General features: G+C 35.3%; 1 protein-coding gene across 1 annotated transcript in view; it reads left to right on the top strand.

Annotated features, from left to right (window-relative positions):
- Sans (SAM_USH1G_HARP domain-containing protein Sans) overlaps window positions 1–21,748 on the top strand; it is a 58,960-nt gene that overhangs the window by 15,163 nt on the left and 22,049 nt on the right. Inside the window, exons 3-7 of the mRNA XM_089103290.1 lie at window positions 1,424–1,566; window positions 3,616–3,809; window positions 10,190–10,372; window positions 12,600–12,789; window positions 20,460–20,619. Of these exons, the coding sequence (XP_088959416.1) occupies window positions 1,424–1,566; window positions 3,616–3,809; window positions 10,190–10,372; window positions 12,600–12,789; window positions 20,460–20,619 (870 nt within the window). The remainder of the gene's footprint in view (window positions 1–1,423; window positions 1,567–3,615; window positions 3,810–10,189; window positions 10,373–12,599; window positions 12,790–20,459; window positions 20,620–21,748) is intronic.

The raw sequence follows: 21,748 nt of genomic DNA, 5'->3' as shown, positions 1-21,748 counted from the left end.
AGTTTGAGCCATTTCTGTAGTTGCAGTGGCAGATCCAGGGGGAAGGGGGCGCCCTCCCTAGCGTAGTCTAAGTGCTGTAATTTACTTAATTAACTAAAGTTTGCGTTAATTAAACTTGCTCATAACGTAAGTTTATGGGATCAACCTATTTTGCCCCCCCCCTCTCCCCCAAATTTTTTTATCGGATAAACCTGTTTTGCGCCAACCCCCCCTTAAAAATAATCCTGGATCCGTCCCTGTGTAGTTGAGACGAAACATAACGAGACTATCATTATAATCTCCATGCTCAAAAACATTAACTGGAGGCTTACTATCTTTCTTCTTGCATACATTGGCGTCATCTTGGGAACAGGGGGCACATAGACCCTCTAGATTTTCGGCCCCTTTGGGTTTTGAATAATATCCTTTTTGCAACATTTTCAATGAAAATACCTTTTTCTGTATTATCATAGAAATATTGAAAAATTAAAATACATTGATATATTAAAAAAAATGCTCCATTGATTCCACACTCCCCTCCAGCCCCTGGAATAAAATCATCTAGATTAGTTCAGACAGAACAACTATTATTTGTGTTTATCTTAACAGTAAAAGTTAATTACGAGAACAATTTTTGGGGAATTCCTGACAAAGGGCTTGGAATACTGGTGTGTCTCTTTTTATGTAAATTCACTTTAGACAAATCAATCCACTAGTAGGGATTGGAACGTTGAAGACAGCTTTCTAATACCTCATTCTAAATCTATTACCTCTACATTTGTGCTTAGAATAAATTTGTCTTGACAATGCCATGGTAAAGCGTATATAATACCGAAAATTTTGCTATTTGTGCTATATTCTGGAGCTGAAAGGCTTGGAAGCATGAACAACATACAATTGAAATCTTTATCCAAATGCTTAATATCCTTCTTGAATTCCCCCCTCCTTGTCTCCATAGTAAGTGAAACGATGCTTTTACTCAAATTCAAAGCTAACAACACGAGCAGTAACAAAAGGAAGAGACTGTTCCCCCACACCAAGGCTGTACCCAGAGGGGGGGGATTAGGGGGGTTTGAACCCCTCCCGAAATGTTTTTTTGACTCGTAAAAACGTAACAAAAATGGGTATAAAAAAATTTGTATGCGTTTTTTGTGTTTTTTTGTGTACCCCCCCCCCCCCGCTCCAAAAAAAAAATCATTGAGAAAAAAAACCCTCCGAAAAAAAATCCTGGGTACGGCCTTTCCCCACACTATAATGACTCTTGGCAGGCTAAATCATTTTTATGTCTGATGTATTATTGATGTATGTCTGATGTATTTTATGTCTAATTTTTATGTCTATGATGTATGATGTATGATGTATGTCTACATGTATGATGTATGTCTGATATATTTTATGTCTAATTTTTATGTCTGAATAATTTTTATGTCTCTATCACTTTTAGGGGTGATCCCGACAAGACAGACCATTATGGAAACACTGCTCTTCACCTTTCGGCTGCAAGGGGCCACATGTCATGTGTTACCTTTCTAGTCAATTTTGGTGTGAATATTTGGGCTGAAGATATAGACGGCCATTCACCAAAAGGTAGATTATACTAATTCAATTAATTTCTCTGTTTTATGTTAGAAACGCGTTTTGACAAACAAAATGTGCGTTCTTGGATGAAGAATTTTGACAAACAAAATTGTGCGTCCGTTTACGTTCTTGGAAAAAATATATTTTGATTGGCTTAGGTTTGATTTATTCAATTCTGGAAGTATTTCCTAAACTTCTGATAAATACAAGAAAAAATAAAATTAAATTCATAAACTCGAAAAAATTGGGATAGTGGAACACGTACGTCAGTCTAAAAAGAATTTAAAATATTATTTTTAGGGGGACAATTGTTGAATTTTACTATTGGTGGTAGGGTAGGTAGAGAGGGAGGGGTGCGCTGGAGAGGTAAGAGTGGGCTTGGGGGGTCGAGATGGCAGAGTGGGGAGGCAGGAAGTTGAGTATTTAAGATTCACAGATAATTTACCTGTTATTATTTTTATTTCGTATTTTGATTTATCTATTTTTATTTTTATTTGAAGTATTTTTTTTATTTATTTGTTATTCTATTTTTTATTATTATTCTGATTTGACTTAATTATAAAATCAAATTAACATGTCAGTAGTCCCATGGACTTTTTTATGACCACAAACTCTCATAGGTTTTTCTTCATTGCGAAGGTATTGTTTATTTTATTTAAATATTTGTGAACGTTACAATGATAAGGTTGAAGCTGAAACAGTAAAATATTATGTTAAAAATTTAGTAACAAATTTCAGCTAACAAATTATGTTTCTAATTTCCATTTTTACAGATAAAAATGAGTAAATAAGGATCTTCCAGAGCCATTGCTTGCGCATTGAAGCCATCTAGTTGCTTCTAAATTTATTGTGTATAAGTATTTTGTTCTTGTAGATCAGATATGTTTGGCATTTACATGAGTTGCACTAATATCATGTTAGATTCTCTACGGACTTTGTCTGGTGGTGCGCTTGTTTTTATCCTCCCCCTCCAAGTATTATTATGGGGCTTAAAACTTGATTTATTCACTATTGCCATCTACAGTAATTCTATAACTTCATCTACATTCCTTAAACTTAAGGTACGTTGGCATTGAGAGATGAATTAAGGTACATCACCACTGCTCAACAGATATCTAAGAAAACAAGCAGAAGAGGGGAAGGGGCCCACGACAAGGGCCATGCGTATCTGCCTCTACTTAGTTACCCTTAAAATAACAATTATTCTGGCGATTAGCACCAGGTTGCCAATCCCTTTTTGTCCCTGCGGTGCCTCAAATATCCATGGCAATGATCATATGCACAACCCTACAAATCTGCATGATTTTGTCAAGAAACTTTGTCAAGAACTGTTGCACACACTTGCACAATTTTTGTGCACAATCTTTGAAAACATATAATAATGAAGAATAAATAAATGAATAATAGGTTCAGTTAAAGTGCAAAGGACATCAAAACAAAAACCTTTTTTTACCCTAAGCTCTATCTTGTGTCACAGTTTTTTTAATTGTTTTATTTTTAACTATTTAATTGTTATATTTGAAATCCTATTATTCCGACAATTGGCACCAGATCGCCAATCCCCCTCTGTTCCTGTGGTGCCTCAAATATTCCTGGCAATAATAATATGCACATCACAAAACAAGATTTACAACAAAAAGTAAAGAGCTACATTAAATCGAAGATAATCAAAAATTAAGTAAAAATTGTGTAATTGTAGGAAATAAAATAATGCCATATATCATTAATGAGACAGTGGAAATACTAATCTTTGATATTATGATAGTCCCGACCAGAGACACATAAAAAAGAACTTGAAGTTCTGATTAGATACTTGCAAAGTGAAAGAAAGAGCACTTGGCTTCTTTAACATGGAGGAGCTTGATGCAAAGATGCACCATCAGGTACAGGCAACAGGGCTCAGCTGATCATACTGCATTTTCTGATTTTTCTTTTATCAGGTCAAACACTTTTTCATTCATTTTAAGAGTACAAATCTTTAGAAAAGAAGTTCTGAGTCAGGATGCAAATAAAAGAACACCTTATTTCCCACTTTTAATTTATATAATTACTTTACAGAATTAGCGGCAATGAACGAAAAAGACGAAATTTTGAACTACCTTGATAACGTCATCGCAAAACAAGACAAAAAAGAAGCGAAGCAACAAAAAGAAAAGGCAGTCAAGCATAGAGAGAAGTTAAAGAAAGATTTTGAAAAGGTGCAAAAGAAAGCTCAAGAAGAAGCGGCAAAGGAACAGAAGAGACTTGAAGAGGTATAATCTAACTTACTCATTCATTTGATATTGTTAATTTTAAAAAAGGATAAAGATTCTCCTGGGCCATTGGTGGCGCTCAATCGAAGGTCCAATTGCTGAGTCTTGCGACGTTTCAGTTTCGGGGTCTTGCGAAATTTCAGTTGCTGGGTCTTGCAACGTTTCAGTTGCTGGGTCTTGCGATGTTTCATCTAATGTGTCTTGTGACGTTTTAGTTGCTTGGTCCTGCGACGTTTCAGTTGCTGGGTATTGCGACGTTTCAGTTGCTGGGTCTTGCGACGTTTCTGTTGCTGGATTTTGCGACGTTTCAGTTGCTGGGTCTTGCGACGTTTCAGTTGCTGGGTCTTGCAACATTTCCGTTGCTGGGTCTGGCACCGTTTCAGTTGTTGGGCATTTTTTGACGGGATAAGTAGCAAGATTACTGCCCAACCTTACTGAGGCGAGGTTTGAACCCCAGGGCCCGTAGGTGTCAAATCGACGTTTCAGTTTCTGGGTATTTTTCACAGGGACAAGTAGCAAGCTTGTCGCCCAACCTTACTGCGGCGGGGTGGAACCCCAGGGCCCGTATTGCCAAGATGATTAACAATCAACTGTGCTAAAACAAGGTTATATTATTAAATTAATACCTGAATATTCATTAATGACTTTTCTGGTTTACATAACGATTTACCTTAAGATTGATTTAAGATCTTTTCCCCAAAATAAGTTTTACAAAGAAAAACAAAATATATATTCAACCAAAGCGAGGAGAAATAAAGTCAAATTATTTTCAAAGCGTAAAACTGCCAAAAAATAACCATCAATGAATAAACAAAACTGAAAAGAACAGAAATTACAGTGGATAACTGAGTCAAACTCCAAACGAGCAGAGACTACTTTGATTGGGGCTGGAGCCCCACATATCTTCTGAAGACCAGGATAATTTGCACTTTACTGAAAATAATACGTATTCCGAACTAAACGTTCCTATTTTTAAATAATACTGAGAAAGACACCATCATAACCGAGATTATCAAACAAACAATAAATGAATGTAGATTTACAGTTTAATATACATATACTGATATTTATTCCTTAAAGTCTTATTAATTTTGGACCCATTGAAGTTAAAAAGTGTAAACGTTTAAAATCGATTTTGTTTTCAGTAAAGTGCAAATTGTGTTCGTGTCTTGGGAAGGCATCGGGACGTCAGCTTCACTCATCTTAGTTTCTGTTTGTTTTGAGTTTGACTCGGTTATTAATTGTGATTTCTGTTGGTTTGGGTTTCATTTATTTATTGATGGTTATTGTCGGTAGTTTTATGCTTGGATATATAGCTCTTTACTTTTATTTCGAACAATTCTTTAATGGAAAGTTTTTTTTTTTGTGAAAAAAAATCACATTCACCAAAAGGTAGCTCTCAATAGAGACACTGGAGAAATTTTCTAAGTCCCATTTATGATGAAATTATCAATTCTGATCGTTTTTACATGCATCAACAAAATTATGTTGTGCAATCAAATAGAATCTCTGATAATAACCTACCGGTAAAGCGATTAGCCTTTAAGAGTGCTTTATGTAAAATGAAAGTGTGAAATGCCATTTAGACTTGTGTTTTTTATTCAGTTACCCTTTCACCGTTACTGAGAAAAGGTCGTCCAATTTTAGTTTTGTGTTTTATTTTAAGGTTTGTTTTTTATATTTTTTATCAGTTTCATTTTGCACTGAGGACGGTCAAGTGGAGGTTTTGACCAAAATATCTACATAATTTTTAAATGTTTTCTTTGGCTATTAATTGTCATGGTTTTCTTCCTTTCTTCGCGATTTTATGTTTTATCATGATTAGCCAGCGTGGTGTCTAATCATGACACCACGCTGACGTGGTGTCACAGACGTGGTGTCTGTGAAATTATTTACTCAAGGCTATACAGAGGTAGTTTGTGAAGCGGTTGAAAAGGTAGATATGTTATTTCATTTTCGAAACATTGGCAGTGGTATAGCTAAGGATTGATTTTGTAAGAAATTAATTAAAAAAACTTTTTCCTCAAAATAAGTTTTTCAAAGAAAAGTAAAGAACTCCATTAACAAAAAATGAGCAAAAATAAAATCAAATAATCTACCAAACGTGAAACTACCACAAATCAGCATCAATAAATAAATGAAACCCGAAACGAACAGAAATTACAATAATTAACCGACTCAAACTCAAAACGAGCAGAAATTAACATAAGTTGGGCGCAAAACCCCTATGCCTTCCCAAGGCCAGAACAAAATTTGCACTTTACTGAAAAAATATAAATGTTTTTACTTTTATAACTTTAATAAATCACATAATATTAAAATTTTGATTACTAAATATCAGTATATGTATATTAAACTGACAATGCACATTCACTTGTATTTTTTCAGTAAAGTGCAAATTTTGTTCTGGCCTTGGGAAGGAAAAACTTTATATGCCCCAGGGCATAACTTACAACCCTTGCACTGATGGCTCTGAGGGGGTTATCATCCTAAAGACCTAATTTTCCAGAAATTTAAACTACGTTGAACAAAATGGATATCTCAAAATTTTAATTCGATGTGTTTGGGAAAATGGTGGGCGTGAGAGGGGCGCTAGTCGCTATCCAATCACTTTAAACTCAATTTCCAACTGAATGAGCCCTTTTGAAGTTTCTACGACAACGCTTTCAATAAAAAATTTATATGCCCCCAGGGCACAACTTACAACCCTTGCCCTTAGGACTGTGGGGGGATGTGGTTGGGGAAATGATGGGCGTGGGGGGGGGGGGGCTATTTGCCCTCCAATCACTTTCGACTATTAAAAAGGGCACTGGCCTTACGAATTTTCAAATTAATAAGCCTTTTTTGAGGTTTCTACGACACCGCCCTCTATAAAAACTTGTAATGCCCTCAGAGTACCGCTGACAATCTGCGTCCCGGGGGCTGTGGGAGAGTGTCCTCCTCAAAAACATATTTTCTATCTGGAAATCAACTACGCTGAACAAAATGGCTATCTCAATACTTTGATTGGATGTGGTTGGGGCGCGTCGGGGCGGGCGGGGGGGGGCCTAGGTGTACTTAAATCGCTTTCTACTATTAAAAAGAGCACTATTACTTTGAATTTCCAATCGAATGAGCCTATTCTGAAGTTTCTACGACAAAGCCTTCTATAAAAACGTTATATGACCCCAGGGCATAACTTAAAACCCTTGCCCTGAGGGTTGTGGGGGAGTGTCCTCCTCAAAAACATATTTTCTATCTTGAAATCAACTACGATGAACAAAAAGGCTTTCTCAAAATTTTGATTGGATGTGTTTGGAAAAATGATGGGTTTGAGGGGGGTCTAGTTGCCCTCCAATCAGTTTCGACTATTAAAAAGGGAACTAGAACTCTCAATTTCCAATCGAATGAGCCCCTTTTGAAGTTTCTACGACGACCTCTTCCATATGAAGTGCCCCGCTCTAAAGGAGAAAAATAATAAATAGTACATTGTGCCAACATAGTTCTCATGGCCGTCAGGCCATAACTTAAAACCCTTGTCCCGAGGGTTGTGGGGGAGTGTACTCCTCAAATACATAGTTTCTATCTGGAAATCAACGACGCTGAACAAAATGGCTGTCTCAAAATTTTGATTGGTTGTGTTTGGGGCACGGATGGGCGTGGGGGGGGGGGGCGAGTTGCCGTCCAATCACTTTCAACTATTAAAAAGGGCACTAGCCACTCTAATTTCCAATCGAATGAGCCCTTTTCGAAGTTTCTACGACAATTCCTTCGATATGAAGTGCCCGGGTGGAGAAAAAAAAAACACAGACATTGTGCCCATATCGTTTTTTACTTAGGCATCGCTAGCGCGCTGCCTATGATATACGCTAAAATTATGGCTAAAATTTTAGCTCAAATAAATTTTAATTTTAGCTCAAATTAAGAACGTATGGGTGACGAAAACAATTTGTCTTGACTTAAAGGTCCTGTCTGGCAGCATCACCAGCATAGTGGTGACCAGACATCAGTGCCTTTAAATTTTTCCAGAGCGGTCTATCCTCGGTGAGAGCTGAAGCTTAGTTGAGGTTGGTGCTCCGTGAAGTAAATCGAGTGCAGATGACGTCTGCTCATCTCGTGCGCTGTCTAGTTCTGGAGCTTTTCCAATTGTTTTCAGTTGAATTTAAGTTGAAGAAGAGTTGGACTGGTGTTTGAGCGGGCAGTGGAAGCAGAAGATCTTAAACCAGCGAGCGAGACTCGAGCTGCTAAGACAGAGACGGAATTACCAAAAGATATCAGAGTTCCGTATGTTGTCAGACTATCTACCGCGTTAAATTGTGTGAAGGTGTTCCATCTGAACAGTATCCACCTTAGTAATCTGTGCCTGAGGTATGGGCTAAGTCTCTGACGAGTACGGCATAATGATAGCTACCAAGGCAGAGTGAATTCGTGAGGAGGCCAATCTGGGGCTTGTGAAATATTGTTCTCAGAAGAAGATTGAAGACGACAGTTGCCTTTGCCACCCTTGCTGATATATTTGCATGTAAACATGAAGTTTATCCGAGTAAAATAGAAACCAAAATGCATAAGAAATTCACAAATGAAGAGGTCGAGAACTTTAAAAAGAGTTCAATAAGAACTGCATACCACTAGAGTCACTAAAAGTGCAATATTACCCAAAAGATCAACATAAAAAAGATTAAAATCAAAACCTGTGTTTGTTGTTCGAGAAAATAACAATATAGTGTATTATTTTTTTGGGGGGGGGGGGGGAATGGGAGAGATAGGGAAAGAATTAAGGAATTCAGGAGTTCCTGGTTTGAATTCCATCAGGAATTCCCAATGATTCCAGAAAGATATTTCATGAAGTCATAATTAAATGATGATTCCAAGAGTATTCCTGATGATCTAACGAAAATAATTCAGGAAATTAGGAATTTCTGATTTGAATTCCATCAGGAGTTCCTGAAGATTCATGGAAAGGAGTTCAAGAAATCCAGGAAAAGCCGGAATTCCAGCTTTCCAGTAAAATCTTTTTTTTTACCATTGGCAGATGCTAGGTCAAATCAAAAAAGGTTTAACATATGGAAGAATTTTGAATGATCCATCAAAATATTGATTTGACTAGCCATGTAAAGATCAAGAAAGGTCCATCCTCAGCTCAAGATTGATTTTTATGCAGATACGTGGTTTTGGCCAGCCAGGATTAGTTCGGAAGGGCAGCCGGGTTAGTTCGTAGGATATTTGCTAGCTTACCAGATACTCTAACTCTTTGGTCAAGACTTTGGGTGTTCTAGGTAACAATGATGCCTGTATCTAGCCATGGTGCAGAAGAAAGGAACATTGTATGCTCATACACTCAACCAGAAGTTACTGTTGTGTGGCACTATCAGCTTTATACCACTGGAAGAAGACTTTCGGACCTTATGTGTAGTTGACTAGAATCCCATCTGCCGATAATTCTCCAAGCATCATCGGCATGCCACCGGGCTTCAACACAGTGACTAAGTTCATCACCATCATTGGTTATGGACACTATATTTCTTGCAACTAACTCGTTTCGAGGTAAGTAAGCAGGAGGGCACTAGACCCTCAAGCTTCAAACTGGTGGTTCTGATCTCGTTTCGTGGCCCTTCAGCCAGGAAGTGCTTTCGCACACCCCTCCTGCTTACCTTCCCCAGATTTATTCAGGTGCCCATTTAGAACTGGGTCGACTCTAGCTGAGTTTACAGAGTCACGGTACTGACCCCCGCCACAAACCAAAGAACTGACCACGCCATGATTTGAACCCGCGCCCCTTGGATAAAGAATTCTCAACCCATCGCGCTAGCGACGTAACCAGGACAGCCAGGAACTCGCTAAGAGGGGTAAGATAAGACGATGCCAAACGAAGTTTTTTATGAACAAAGTGTACTGATCTGCAAAGTCCATAGTGAACAGAAAGATCTTAGACTGTAGATTCATAAAAGCTTTACGAGTTGCTGCCTTGTTCCGCGATGTGGTATAAGGTGCCTGGTTTTAGGCTTCTTCAGATAATGAAAGTGATCGAACATCCTTAAAGATTTCGCTCTTGCTTGCCAATATATAAAATTCAAGTCGTGCGAGATAGAGGAGAAAAGTTTGCCATTGTTTAACTGTTAGGTGGCTTCGTAATGTGACCAGTTTGAAAAAAATGCAGATTTCGGCATCATCATGAAAAAAGTTCTTATTTGGCAAAATTGAATCCAAATCGAGTTTTTTTTTTGCAAACGGCATCTATTTTTTTTCAAGTGCACAAACACGGACTACTTTTCAAAGAATTTATTTACTCTTTCAGACTTTCTTGTTGATTTAGTTGCTGTTAGCTATATTAGATAGCATAAGGAACATCATAGTTGCTGACATAAAAAGTACAATAGCTTGAATGTCTTGTTATAATTTAGATTAGGAAGAAAATGGACACTACAACGTACTCAAACCCCATACCTCCAAGTCGTCCTTCTGTTGCCGCTCTGGCGTTGCGTCGTGACTCTCGTCAAATTTACGGTGCCACGCCAAAATTCTCAGAATTGGTAAACTCTGACAAACAGCCTGGAAAGAAACCCATCAGCAGTGTTTTCAAAAAAGTAAGTTGTAACCACAGGTATATAGTTTTTCTTACGGAGAGAGATGTAACTCGTCGTGCTGATATTAGCCACAATTTTGTAATACTAAAGGTGATTTTTTTTTTTTTTATTAGATAATATAGAACCATTTAGATCTGTTATTGCTGCCCTATCCCAACGGAAGCTCTCGCAATAAGCCTCAGGATTTTTTTTCGGGGGTGTTTTACACTAGTATTTTTTTGAGGGGGAGGAAGGTTACACACACAAAAAAACACACTAAAAAACGCATAAAAAATTGTTTATATCCATTTTATTATGTTTTTACGATTCAGGCAAACATTGGGGGGGGGGGGGGTCAAACCCACCCAACCCCCCTGGGTACGGCCTTGCCTCCTCTCTCCCCTTTCATCTATGTTTTTGTTAAAAAGAAGGAGATTCCTTCTTTTCACATTGAAAGCGATATAATGTACAAATAAAAAGTCAGATTATTGTTCATATAATCTTAAACATCATAATAGTAGATAAGAAAAAAGACGAGAAAGTCTGAATTTAGCTTAGAGGGTGCATCGAGTCAAAGTGATTGCAGGGCAGCTACCCCCTCACCCCCCCCCCCCCCCACACGTCGTATTGTCCCGAAATGCATCTAATAGAAATTTTGAGATAGCCATTCTATTCCAAATGGTCTAAATATCATATAACAAAGCTCTTGGGGTTGAAACAAACCCCAGAGATTAGAGGTAAGGGTTGTAAGTTATGCCCAGGGGGGGGGGGGTATTTAGGGTTTTTATGGAAGGGATGGCTGTTTAACTTTAGAAGAGGCTCAGTCTTTCTCCCTGGAAAAGACTATGTCAATATAAAACGAACAGAAATTAATTGAAAAAACTTTTTCTATAAAATAAGTTTTTCAAAAAAAAGTAAAGAACTCCATTAAACCAAAAATCAACAAAAATAGAATCAAATAGTTTACCAAGAATACAACTACCACAAATCAGTATTAATAAATAAATGAAACCCAAAACAAACATAAATTAAAATAAATAACAGAGTCAAACTCAAAACGAGTAGAAATTAATATGAGTAGTGTTCTAAACCCCATGCTTTCTAAAAGCCAGAATATAATTTGTACTTTACTGAAAAAATTCTTTTAAATATTTTCACTTTTATAACTTTAAGAGATCAAAATTAACTAAGATTTTAATTTAAACTTTAATTTAAGATATATATTAAACTGACAATGCACATTTTTTTTCAGTAAATTCATTTGAAATTTTTTGATGCTATGACAAATAAAAACGCACCACTAGAAATAAAAATTATTTTCAGCAGAGCGCAAATGACACCCTGGTCCTTGGAAAACTTAGAGTTCGTTAGCCCTACTCCTATTTGTAATAATTTCTGCTCGTTTTAGGTCATAATTCAATACTCAAGGTAATTTCAGTTCGTTTTGCTTCTCGTTTGTTATTGATATTTATTTTATTTTATAATACATTATTTTTATTTTTTAATATTTTTAAATACTTTATAATAAAAAATATTCTTATTATCAATTATTATTAATTATTAAAGATTATTATTATCAGTGTTATTAATTATTAGAAAATATTACATACTGACTACTATATAATTATTATATTGTAATATTTTTAAATTATTATGTACGATTATTATTTTTATATTAGTATTTTGTATGGTTTTATTGATAGTGATTTTTATTCGTTTTAGGCTTGAATTATTTTTTGACATTACTTCTGCTGGTCTTTGGTTTAATCTAGCTCTCTTATATTTTTTTTCTTTGCCGGGTAATATTCTAGAGTTCATTTTATGCCGCTTAAAAAGAGATGTAGAATATAAGAAAAAATCGAATGAGGCTTCTCTCAACTTTCTAAATATTTTAATTTTTTTACAGTGCCTGATGGTAAAATTTTAAACCACCTAAAATTCTTGTCATTATCTCCCCCCCCCCCCCCAACCTTTATGATAGATTAGCTTTGAAAAAAAAAACACTTTTTTAGGTTTTTATGGTTAGCTTTGATATGTATTAGTCAGAGTCACAGTGAGCACCAATTAATATGAAGTTGGTCTTGAAAATTGAACCTCTGAAAAAAATGATTGTTTTTACTAACCCTAAAAAATCATGACTATGTTAGCGAATTTTTAATGTAATTTGCCGTTTTTTAATTTGCATAAATTTTTAATGCAATTTGCAGCTTTCTTGTATCCCAGGTCATTTGAATCCTTTATTTTGTAGGCCCAAGCAAAGAAAGGCACGTCAAGAACAACTGACGCGAGTGGAAGCCTCCGAAGCGTTATTGGAGAGCTATCAGATGCAGATTTCAAAGTTGGAGATTATGACTCCGACGGAAGTCGAACAGTGCGGAGCATATCAGGACTTCGGAGAGATTCTGAAGTTATGTTCAAAAGAAACGAAGAAGTTGAAGGCAAGAAATAAATACACTTTTTAGGCCTTTGATATTATACATCGCTTGATAATGTTAATGGGTCTATGTTGTTTCTGAATCATCATGTCGGAGTTTATCTAAAAGCAATAACTTTAGTTTATCAGATAAGGTGTTTCCGATTGACAATCTAGATTCTTGCTTGTGATAAAGAAAGTAAATTTAAAATCTAGATTTCAAAACTTTTCGGCAATCGGACAGTGTAAGAAATCTTATTTTGGCGCAATAATTGAATAACTGAGAAAGCGTTGTTACCCGATTTTATTTAGAGATTTCGAAAATTTATTTAGAAATTTATTTGGAAAATTTAGTAAAATGATTTATTTAGGAAAAATTTAGGAAAATTATTTATTTAGAAAATTTGAAAAATTTATTTGGAATATTATCCATTTTTGTAATTCTACCTCATCCTCTCCATCCCACAAAAATCACACATCACTCAAACATGACTCAAACCTATCACTCAAAAATCACTCAAACCTATCAAGGATAGTAACTACTACTTCTACTACTACTAACAACTCACCGCAGCACCAAGTCGCCTGAGGCCAACACAGCTACTCACGCTCATCCTCCATCGCAATCTATTCAAAGCCTCCCTTTTTACACCCACCCACGAAGTTCCCATCTTTCTTTATGACGTCCTCCCACCCCAGATGAGGACGACCTGCTTTCCGTTTAGCTGTAGACGGTTGGCCAAAAAGAATAATCTTCGGCAATCTGTCATCCTTCATCCGCACAACGTGCCCTAGCCACTTCAACCTTTCTTTCATTATAACCCTTGAGAGCGGTGTTGAACCACATTTTTCTTATTGCCTATTTTTTTAAATACGTCAGTCAGCCAGGTACCCAGAACAATCCTTTAGCAGTTTCTCTGGAAAACATCTAGTAAATATTCATCCGCTTTTGTGAGCGCCCATGCTTTAGAGTCATATTTGGCCACTATCATCATTGTAGCTTCTACTGTGCAGACTGTGCACTGCAGCATCACTGTGCAGACTTATCTTCCTTTTCTTCCAAACTATTTTTAACTGTGAAAAAACACCCTGAGCCTTGGCTATACTATATTTAACATTTTCACTGCTCCCACCATCTTTACTAATAATACTACCAAGGTAAGTGAAGCTGCCCACCTGATCAATCTTTTCATTATCCAACGTCACCTTTTCATCTTCACTTATTCCTAGACTTAGCGACTTAGTCTTCTTAACATTAATTCTCAAACCTATTCTAGCACCCTGAAATCGCAAAACCTCTAAAACTTCATTCATTTTGCTCACACTTTCATCCAGGATGCTTAAATCATCAGCATAATCTAAGTCCATGGGACTTTTTCCTCCCCATTTGATTCCGTGGTCTCCTATTGCCTTTCCTGTGCTCCTTAAGACAAAGTCCATCAAAATAATCCTTATAAAGGGGGATAGAACACAACCCTGCTTAACTCCTTCAAAAATGTTAAAGACGAAACTAGACAAAAGAGCAAACTAGCTGTACAATTTCTAAGAAAAAAAGGTTTTTCTAAATGTTTTTCTAGAGCACAACAAAATGTATACATTTGTAAGTTTCTGAATTTTCCTTACAATGTATTTTTTTTTCATACCAGGGCACTTTGTATCGAAGGAGTTGTCGTAGAAACTTCGAAAAGGGCTCATTCAATTGGAAATTAGAGTGGCTTATGCCCTTTTTAACAGTCGGAAGTGATTGGAGGGCGACTAACACTCCTTCCACGCCCACCATTTCCCGAAACACATCCAATCAAAATTTTTTGATAGCCATTTTGTCCAGCGTAGTTGATTTCCAGATAGAAAATATATTTTTGAGGAGGACACTCCCCCACAACCCTCAGGGCAAGGGTTTTAAATTATGCCCTGGGGGCATATAAGAACGATGTTGGTACAATGTATTAGTTATTATTTTTTTCCTTTAGAGCAGGGCACTTCGTATCGAAGAAGTTGTCGTAGAAACTTCGAAAAGGGCTCATTCAATTGGAAATTAGAGTGGCTTATGCCCTTTTTAATAGTCGGAAGTGATTGGAGGGCGACTAACACCCCTTCCACGCCCACCATTTCCCGAAACACATCCAATCAAAATTTTTTGATAGCCATTTTGTTCAGCTTAGTTGATTTCCAGAAAGAAGTTATGTTTTTGAGGAGGACACTCCCCCACAGCCATCAGGGGCAAGTATTGTAAGTTATGCCCTGGGGGCATATAAGGTTTTTATAGAAGGCGTTGTCGTACAAACTTCAAAAAAGGATATTTCGATTGGAAATTCAAAGGGATAGTACCCTTTTTAATAGTCGAAAGTGATTGGACAGCAACCAACCCCCCCTCTAACGCCCACCTTTTCTCGAAACACATCCAATCAAAATTTTGAGATAGTCATTTTATTCAACGTAGTTTTAAGTTCTGGAAATTAGGTCTTTGAGGATGACAACCTCCCCCCCCACAGCCCTCAGGGCAAGGGCTATAAGTTATGCCCTGGAGGCATATAAGGTTTTTATAGAACGCGTTGGCGTACAATAATAGTCGAATAGTCGAAACAGTCGAAAGTGATTGGAAGGCAACTAACACCCCTTCAACGCCCACCATTTCCCCAAACACATCCAATCAAAATTTTGAGATAGCCATTTTGTTCCATGCAGTTTAAAGCTCAGGAAATTATACCTTTGAGCAGGACATTCCCCCTCCCGCCACAGTCTTCAGGGCAAGGGTTATAAGCTATGCCCTGGGGGCATACGAGTTTTTATTGAAATTTTTGTTGTAGAAACTTGAAAAAGGGCTCATTCGATTGGAAGTTCAAAGGTCTTGCGCCTTTTTTAATAGTCGAAAGTGATTTGAGGGTAACTAACCCCCCTCTCACTCCCACATTTTCCCCAAACACATGCGATCAAAATTTTGCGATAGCCATTTTGTTTCACGCAGTTTAAAGTTCAGGAAATTATACCTTTGAGCAGTACACTCCCACCACAGTCTTCAGGGTAAGGGTTATAAGTTATGCCCTTGGGGCATATAAGTTTTTATTGAAAATTTTAACGTAGAAACTTGAAAAAGAGCTCATTTGATTGGAAAATAAAAGGTCTAGTGCCCTTTTTAGTAGTCAAAAGTGATTTGAGGGCAACTAAGCCCCTCTCACGCCCTCCTTTTCACCAAACACGTCCAATCAATATTTTTAGATAGACATTTAGTTTCACGCAGTTTAAAGTTCAGGAAATTATACCTTTGAGCAGGACACTCTCCCCACAGTATTCAGGGCAAGGTTTATAAGTTATGCCCTGGGAGCATGTAAGTTTTTATTGAAATTTTTGTCGTAGAAACATGAAAAAGAGCTCTTTCGATTGAAAATTCAAAGGGCTGGCGCCCTTTTTAATAGTCGAAAGTTACTTACTGTTTGAAGAATTTTTGTTGAGACTTGACTTCCCCGCCCCCTCTCTTTAAAATTTATCCGGGTGCCCCTTCTTTGAAAACCTGCATCCAAAGTTAGTTTCCTTGTTTAGGTTTGATTAATGCTAAATTTTCTAATAGCAGGTATTTACAGAAAAAGTTTTAATTCATTTCAATTTAAAACTTTGAAATTAAAAGTTTAAACTTTTAGCTTATTTAAATAAACGAGCAAGTAGCAAATATTATAAAACTTTTCTATTTATTTTTACTAACTACTATTAGTAGGTACTTATTCTATTTTTTCACAATAGTGGTTCTTTTACATTCTGTCCTATATTAAGCAAAAGTAAAATAGTAAATTAAAAGAATTAAAAACTACCTATCTAAATTTTATAATTAATTCTATTGGTTTATCGGGTTACACCCAATGCCATTGGTTGTTCTTTATCCCACAGACAAGCTCATGTTTCCTTTCTTAAAAATTTTGGTGTTTTTAACCACATTACTTTATTTGGCGTTTTTTTTTAAATATATTCCAAGAGCACACTGGCTGTAATGTTGATGAAAAAAAAGAAATAATACTTATCTATTGCTAATTATTAGAAATCACCCTGGTTCTCTTGGTTTTTTTAATAATTTTTATATATTTTGTTTCATTTTTAATGAAACTTTTTTTTTGCATTTTATGTTTTTTTTTGTTTTTTTTAATATGTTCCATGACCCCATTTGCTGTACATGATGTTGATGAAAAAGAAAAAAAAAGAAATAATAATTATTTATTGCTAATTATTATAAATCACCTTGGTTCTCTTGGTTTTCGTGATAATTTTTATATATTCTTTTCGTTTCGCATGAACCTTTTTTTTGCATTTTACGGACTAAGTGTTATACTAATCAATCAATTCAAAACAACTGTGAATTGAAAAAACGAGGTTTTCAAAATTTCATTGATTGATTTGCTTTCCGGTTTGTCCGTAAAACGCAAAATGAAAAGGAGGTTTTGCTCATTTCTGATATGTTTGAAGTACGCCTCTGCTAGTGCAACCGAGGAGCTTATGTAGTCTAAAACTGTGGTTAAAAACACCTAATGTACCTAAAGTGCTTAAAAGTACCAAAGACAGTGAAAATGAAGCCTGATTATTTAAACTGGTCAAGCGGAAATTCCCACAACCATATACGTATCTCAGTAATATCTTAGGAAAATGGGGAACTCAATTTTTAACGAAAGACCTTTATAAGCATTTATGCAGTTTTTAGTCAAATAAAAAAATAAAAGAGCCAAATCAAAATGGGTTAAAAATCAGCAAAAATAATCTAAAATACATGACATCCAACAGTTTGAGCAAGTGTAGCTTTCCTTTGAACGTGTAGTTGTCTTTGGGGCCCTAATAACTAAATACCTTTTTCCTATGATGTGAACCCCTTTTTCTTAAAGACCAAAGTGTTTTCGGATTGGACTAAGCTGTTTTACTTTTTATTTTCACGGTTCAAAGTGGCACGCTAACGAAAATCTCATACTGCCCATAAAAATTCATAACTTTTAAACAATTGAAACAAAAACCTTAGAAAATCGAGGTTTTCAGCTATTAATAGACCTGAGATAGGTCCAGGAGGCAAAATATATATATTTTTTTTTTTACGTTTTTAGTGATGTAAGAAAATTTAAGACGACTTACACTTCTCGTTGGCTGGATTAACATGATTGGTTTTTAAATTTACAAATAAAAGTTTGGTTTTAGGTTTAATATTGAAACATTAATCTAAAAATCAATTGGATCTAATTGAAAAGTCAAAATGCCTCTTATACCAGTACCACAAGCCAAATTTTTAAAATGAAATTTTTAAATACCTAAGAATTTATTTGAAAAAGCTAGAAGAACTTCTTTTTATAACCAAGATAATTGTGACAAGTGTAGCTCTCCAGGATGCCAAGATCCAAAAGGGGATTTCACATTTGTGAAATTGTTTTGAAGTTTTTGTCTCACTCCTAGATTTGAAAAAATGTATTTTTTTGTTTTTTTGGTATTCCGACTTTAAAAAATGATCAAAATTATTTCCATTATACTTTAAAAAAATTACAACCCCCTCCAATCAACACACATATTTTTCATATAGTTTCCATTTGCAAAGTATTCTTTGACGATTTTTGCTCCACCGTAGATTCAAAAATTGGAAAATGCCCTTGTTTGGGTATTTTCACTTACAATTACCCCAATTAGAATTAGAAAATGAAATTATCCCCCCCCCCATACACACGTGAATTGCCACCACTGTCAAACAGACGCTTTAAAAAGTCCTTTTGGACGCCCTTGGTAATTGGTAATTGCGGCGCCTGGAAGCGGAATTGGCGTATTAGGCACTTCTAAGCAAAATTGGAGTTATCAGTGCCAACTAGTGTGAAATTTTGTGCTCTTTCTGTGTCTGGACTTCATTTTAGCGTTTCGCACTCTCATGCAATGCTACGAGTCGAAACCGTTTTGACGTGACTTGCATTATTTTCATTCTATTGGAAGCTTAATTAACGTATCAGTTATGTGCTTTTAACAGAGGACTTTTTGACGTATCTACGCATTCGCCTGTACTTTTTAGAAGGAAAGATTTAGGAAACGTAAACAAACAAAAGAGCAGAAACAAACAAAAATAGAAGAAACAGAAGATTAAATAGAAAATTGTTTGCTACTGTTGGAAATGTGTAGAAACTTCTAGAAGATGCTGGAAGGTACGTATGATATTGGAAGTTTCAAGTTTGGCTAAATAGGCTAGAGAACTCCCCAGCCTGACCATTCGCATGGTGAAACTAATGAAATTGGGGCAAACATGCCCTTAGAAAAAAGCAATTCCAGTCCGTCCAGCACAGTAGAATTGCCAAAGGATGCGTCACCCTTCAACAGGATTTCAGTTAGGGAAAAAAATCATACGTAAATGTCATACATAATTATGACATTTAAATATGACATTTAACATAATTATGACATATAATTAAATGTTATATATAATTATGACATTTAACTCTACCCGTTTTTTAACATTCTTTGGATCCATTTGTTAATATATTATATCAGAATTTCTTTGAAAGTTTTACTCAGTTTTTACTCACACCTTACAGGTCAGTTTTACCACAAGTCGCATGTCTGGTGCTTAACACGCTTGAACTGGTTTTGACGTATCTGACAAGTTGACCAATTGTTAAAACCCAATTGATGTAACAGTATTTTGGCCTTTTTTTTGCCGAAACCGCTTGATATTTTGCTTGGAAATTCTCACCCTCCCTTTACAATGCCTTCTGTTTTAGCATGTAATTTTGTCGCGTTTTTTTACATCAACCATTTCTGTTCTGCAAGGTTACAAACATTCAACCGCGTTTTTCTCAAAACTTTATGTTCTCCTCTTACGCCGATTCCGCTTCCAGGCGACGATTGGCTAAACGCCCTTTTTTGGGAAACGCCCTTTTTGGGTATATTCACTTACAATTATCCCAATTAGATTTAGAAAATATACCCCCCTCCGCCCACGCACGTTTTCGTGAATTGTCACCACTATCAAACACTCACTTAAAAATATTTCCTCATAGCAATCATCATGAACAACACCATAAAAGAGGAGCTTATGATCATTCCCCATTTCCTGCAGCTGTAAAATTTTTGAGATGAGATTTTATGTAGTTTATTAACTCCAAATATTTTTCTTTGGTTTTCAAAACAAAACATATAATTTTTTGTGCTTTTACAAATTTTTCTCGATCCAGCAACTAGGTGCTAGATCATAACCCACAATTTGGAAAAATGGTTTTCTATTCTATGTATGTACACTGACGTTGATATTTGTCAGGTTGAAAAAACCGAGACAACAAAAGAAGAAAAAGAAATTATTCCAGTCGCTGGTTTGATTTTGTATTATAACTTTGTTCTTCATTTTATTTTTCATATTTTCAAATTGTTGCGTTGTAGTTTACCGTCATTTGAGGCTTTTTTTATTTCAGGAAAGTTTTATTTTAATAGATTTGTATTTGCACATTTTGATAAATTAACAAGCAATTTATATAAAGTAATTTATATCATATTATATTATTTATTATTATTTTATATATAATATTTAACTTATTTTATCCATAGTATTTTATATATATTATTTTAGTGTTTCTTATATTATAAATAAACTATATTGTTATTACATCAATAAATTATAATAAATGAATAAATTGTAAATAAAATTATATTGATATTGTAAATAATTTATTAAAAAATATTTAACCAATTTGTATCGTATTTAAGGAAAACGAGGGAAACTGTCAGATATCTTTTATGACGGTCCTTCAGGAAATCAAACCGACTCTAATCTCCTTCATTCTACTGATTCTGGCTTTGGTGAAGAAATGTACAAAAGCAGGCAGTCAATATTTGAGAGACCTGGATTTGGAACTATGGCCTTTAGGTATGCCTTCTGAAACCTTGTAGGTATGGCCATTTCCATACGGCCCATCCCATATGGTCCCTTTTCATACCTTTTAGGTAAAAATTTTAGCCTCAGAATACTAAAAAGATTTTTTTGATCTTTTACATTGCAATAAAACATAAAATCGCGAAGAAAGGAAGAAAACTTGGACTATTAACAGCCAGTGAAAAAAATGAAAAATTATGCAAATATTTCGATCAAGACCTCCGCTTGACCGTCCTCAGTGCAGAATAAAACTATAAAAAATATAAAAAAACAAACCTTAAAATAAAAACACAAAACAAAAATTTGGCGTATCTGACAAGTTGACCAATTGTTAAAACTCAATTGACGTAACAGTGTTTTGGCCTTTTTTTGCCGAAACCGCTTGATATTTTGCTTGGAAATTCTCACCATTCCTTTACAATGCCTTCTGTTTTAGCATGTAATTTTGTCGCGTTTTTTTTACAATAAAACTATAAAAAATATAAAAAACCAAACCTTAAAATAAAAACAGAAACAAAAATAAAAACACAAAACAAAAACACAAAACAAAATAAAAAAAAACAACACCCACACAAACCCAAATAAAAACACAAAAAAAAAAAAAAAAACACAAAAACAAAACAAAAACCTTAAAATAAAAACACAAAACAAAAAAAATCAGTAACGGTGAAAGGGTAACTGAGTAAAAAACACAAGTCTAAATGGCATTTCACAATTTCATTTTACGTAAAGCACTCTTAAGAGCTAATCGCTTTCCCGTATGATTATTTTTAGAGAATTTATTTGATTGCACAATATAATTTTGTGGATGTATGTAAAAACGATCAGAATTAATAATTTCATCATAAATGGGACTGAGAAAAGTTTCTCCAGTGTCTCTATTGAGACTTACCTATTGGTGAATGTGCTTTTTTATTTTAACTGCCTCATTTAATTGTCTTGGTTTTCTTCCCTTCTTCGCCATTTCATTTTTTATCATGATTAGCTAGTGTGGTCTCAGAAATTATTTTTTACATTGCAAATTTTATTTTTAATTTCATGAAAGATTTGAAAACACATATGCATATGCAAAAGAAGTGATTCTACTTAAATAATAAGAAAATAAATGAAATGAAGTTCGTGC

This window comes from Artemia sp. Qi Xiang Cuo, chromosome 17 (genome assembly GCF_049724085.1).
Source record: "Artemia sp. Qi Xiang Cuo chromosome 17, ASM4972408v1, whole genome shotgun sequence".
Classification (NCBI taxonomy): domain Eukaryota; kingdom Metazoa; phylum Arthropoda; class Branchiopoda; order Anostraca; family Artemiidae; genus Artemia; species Artemia sp. Qi Xiang Cuo.
This window is presented reverse-complemented; position numbering and strand designations above follow the sequence as displayed.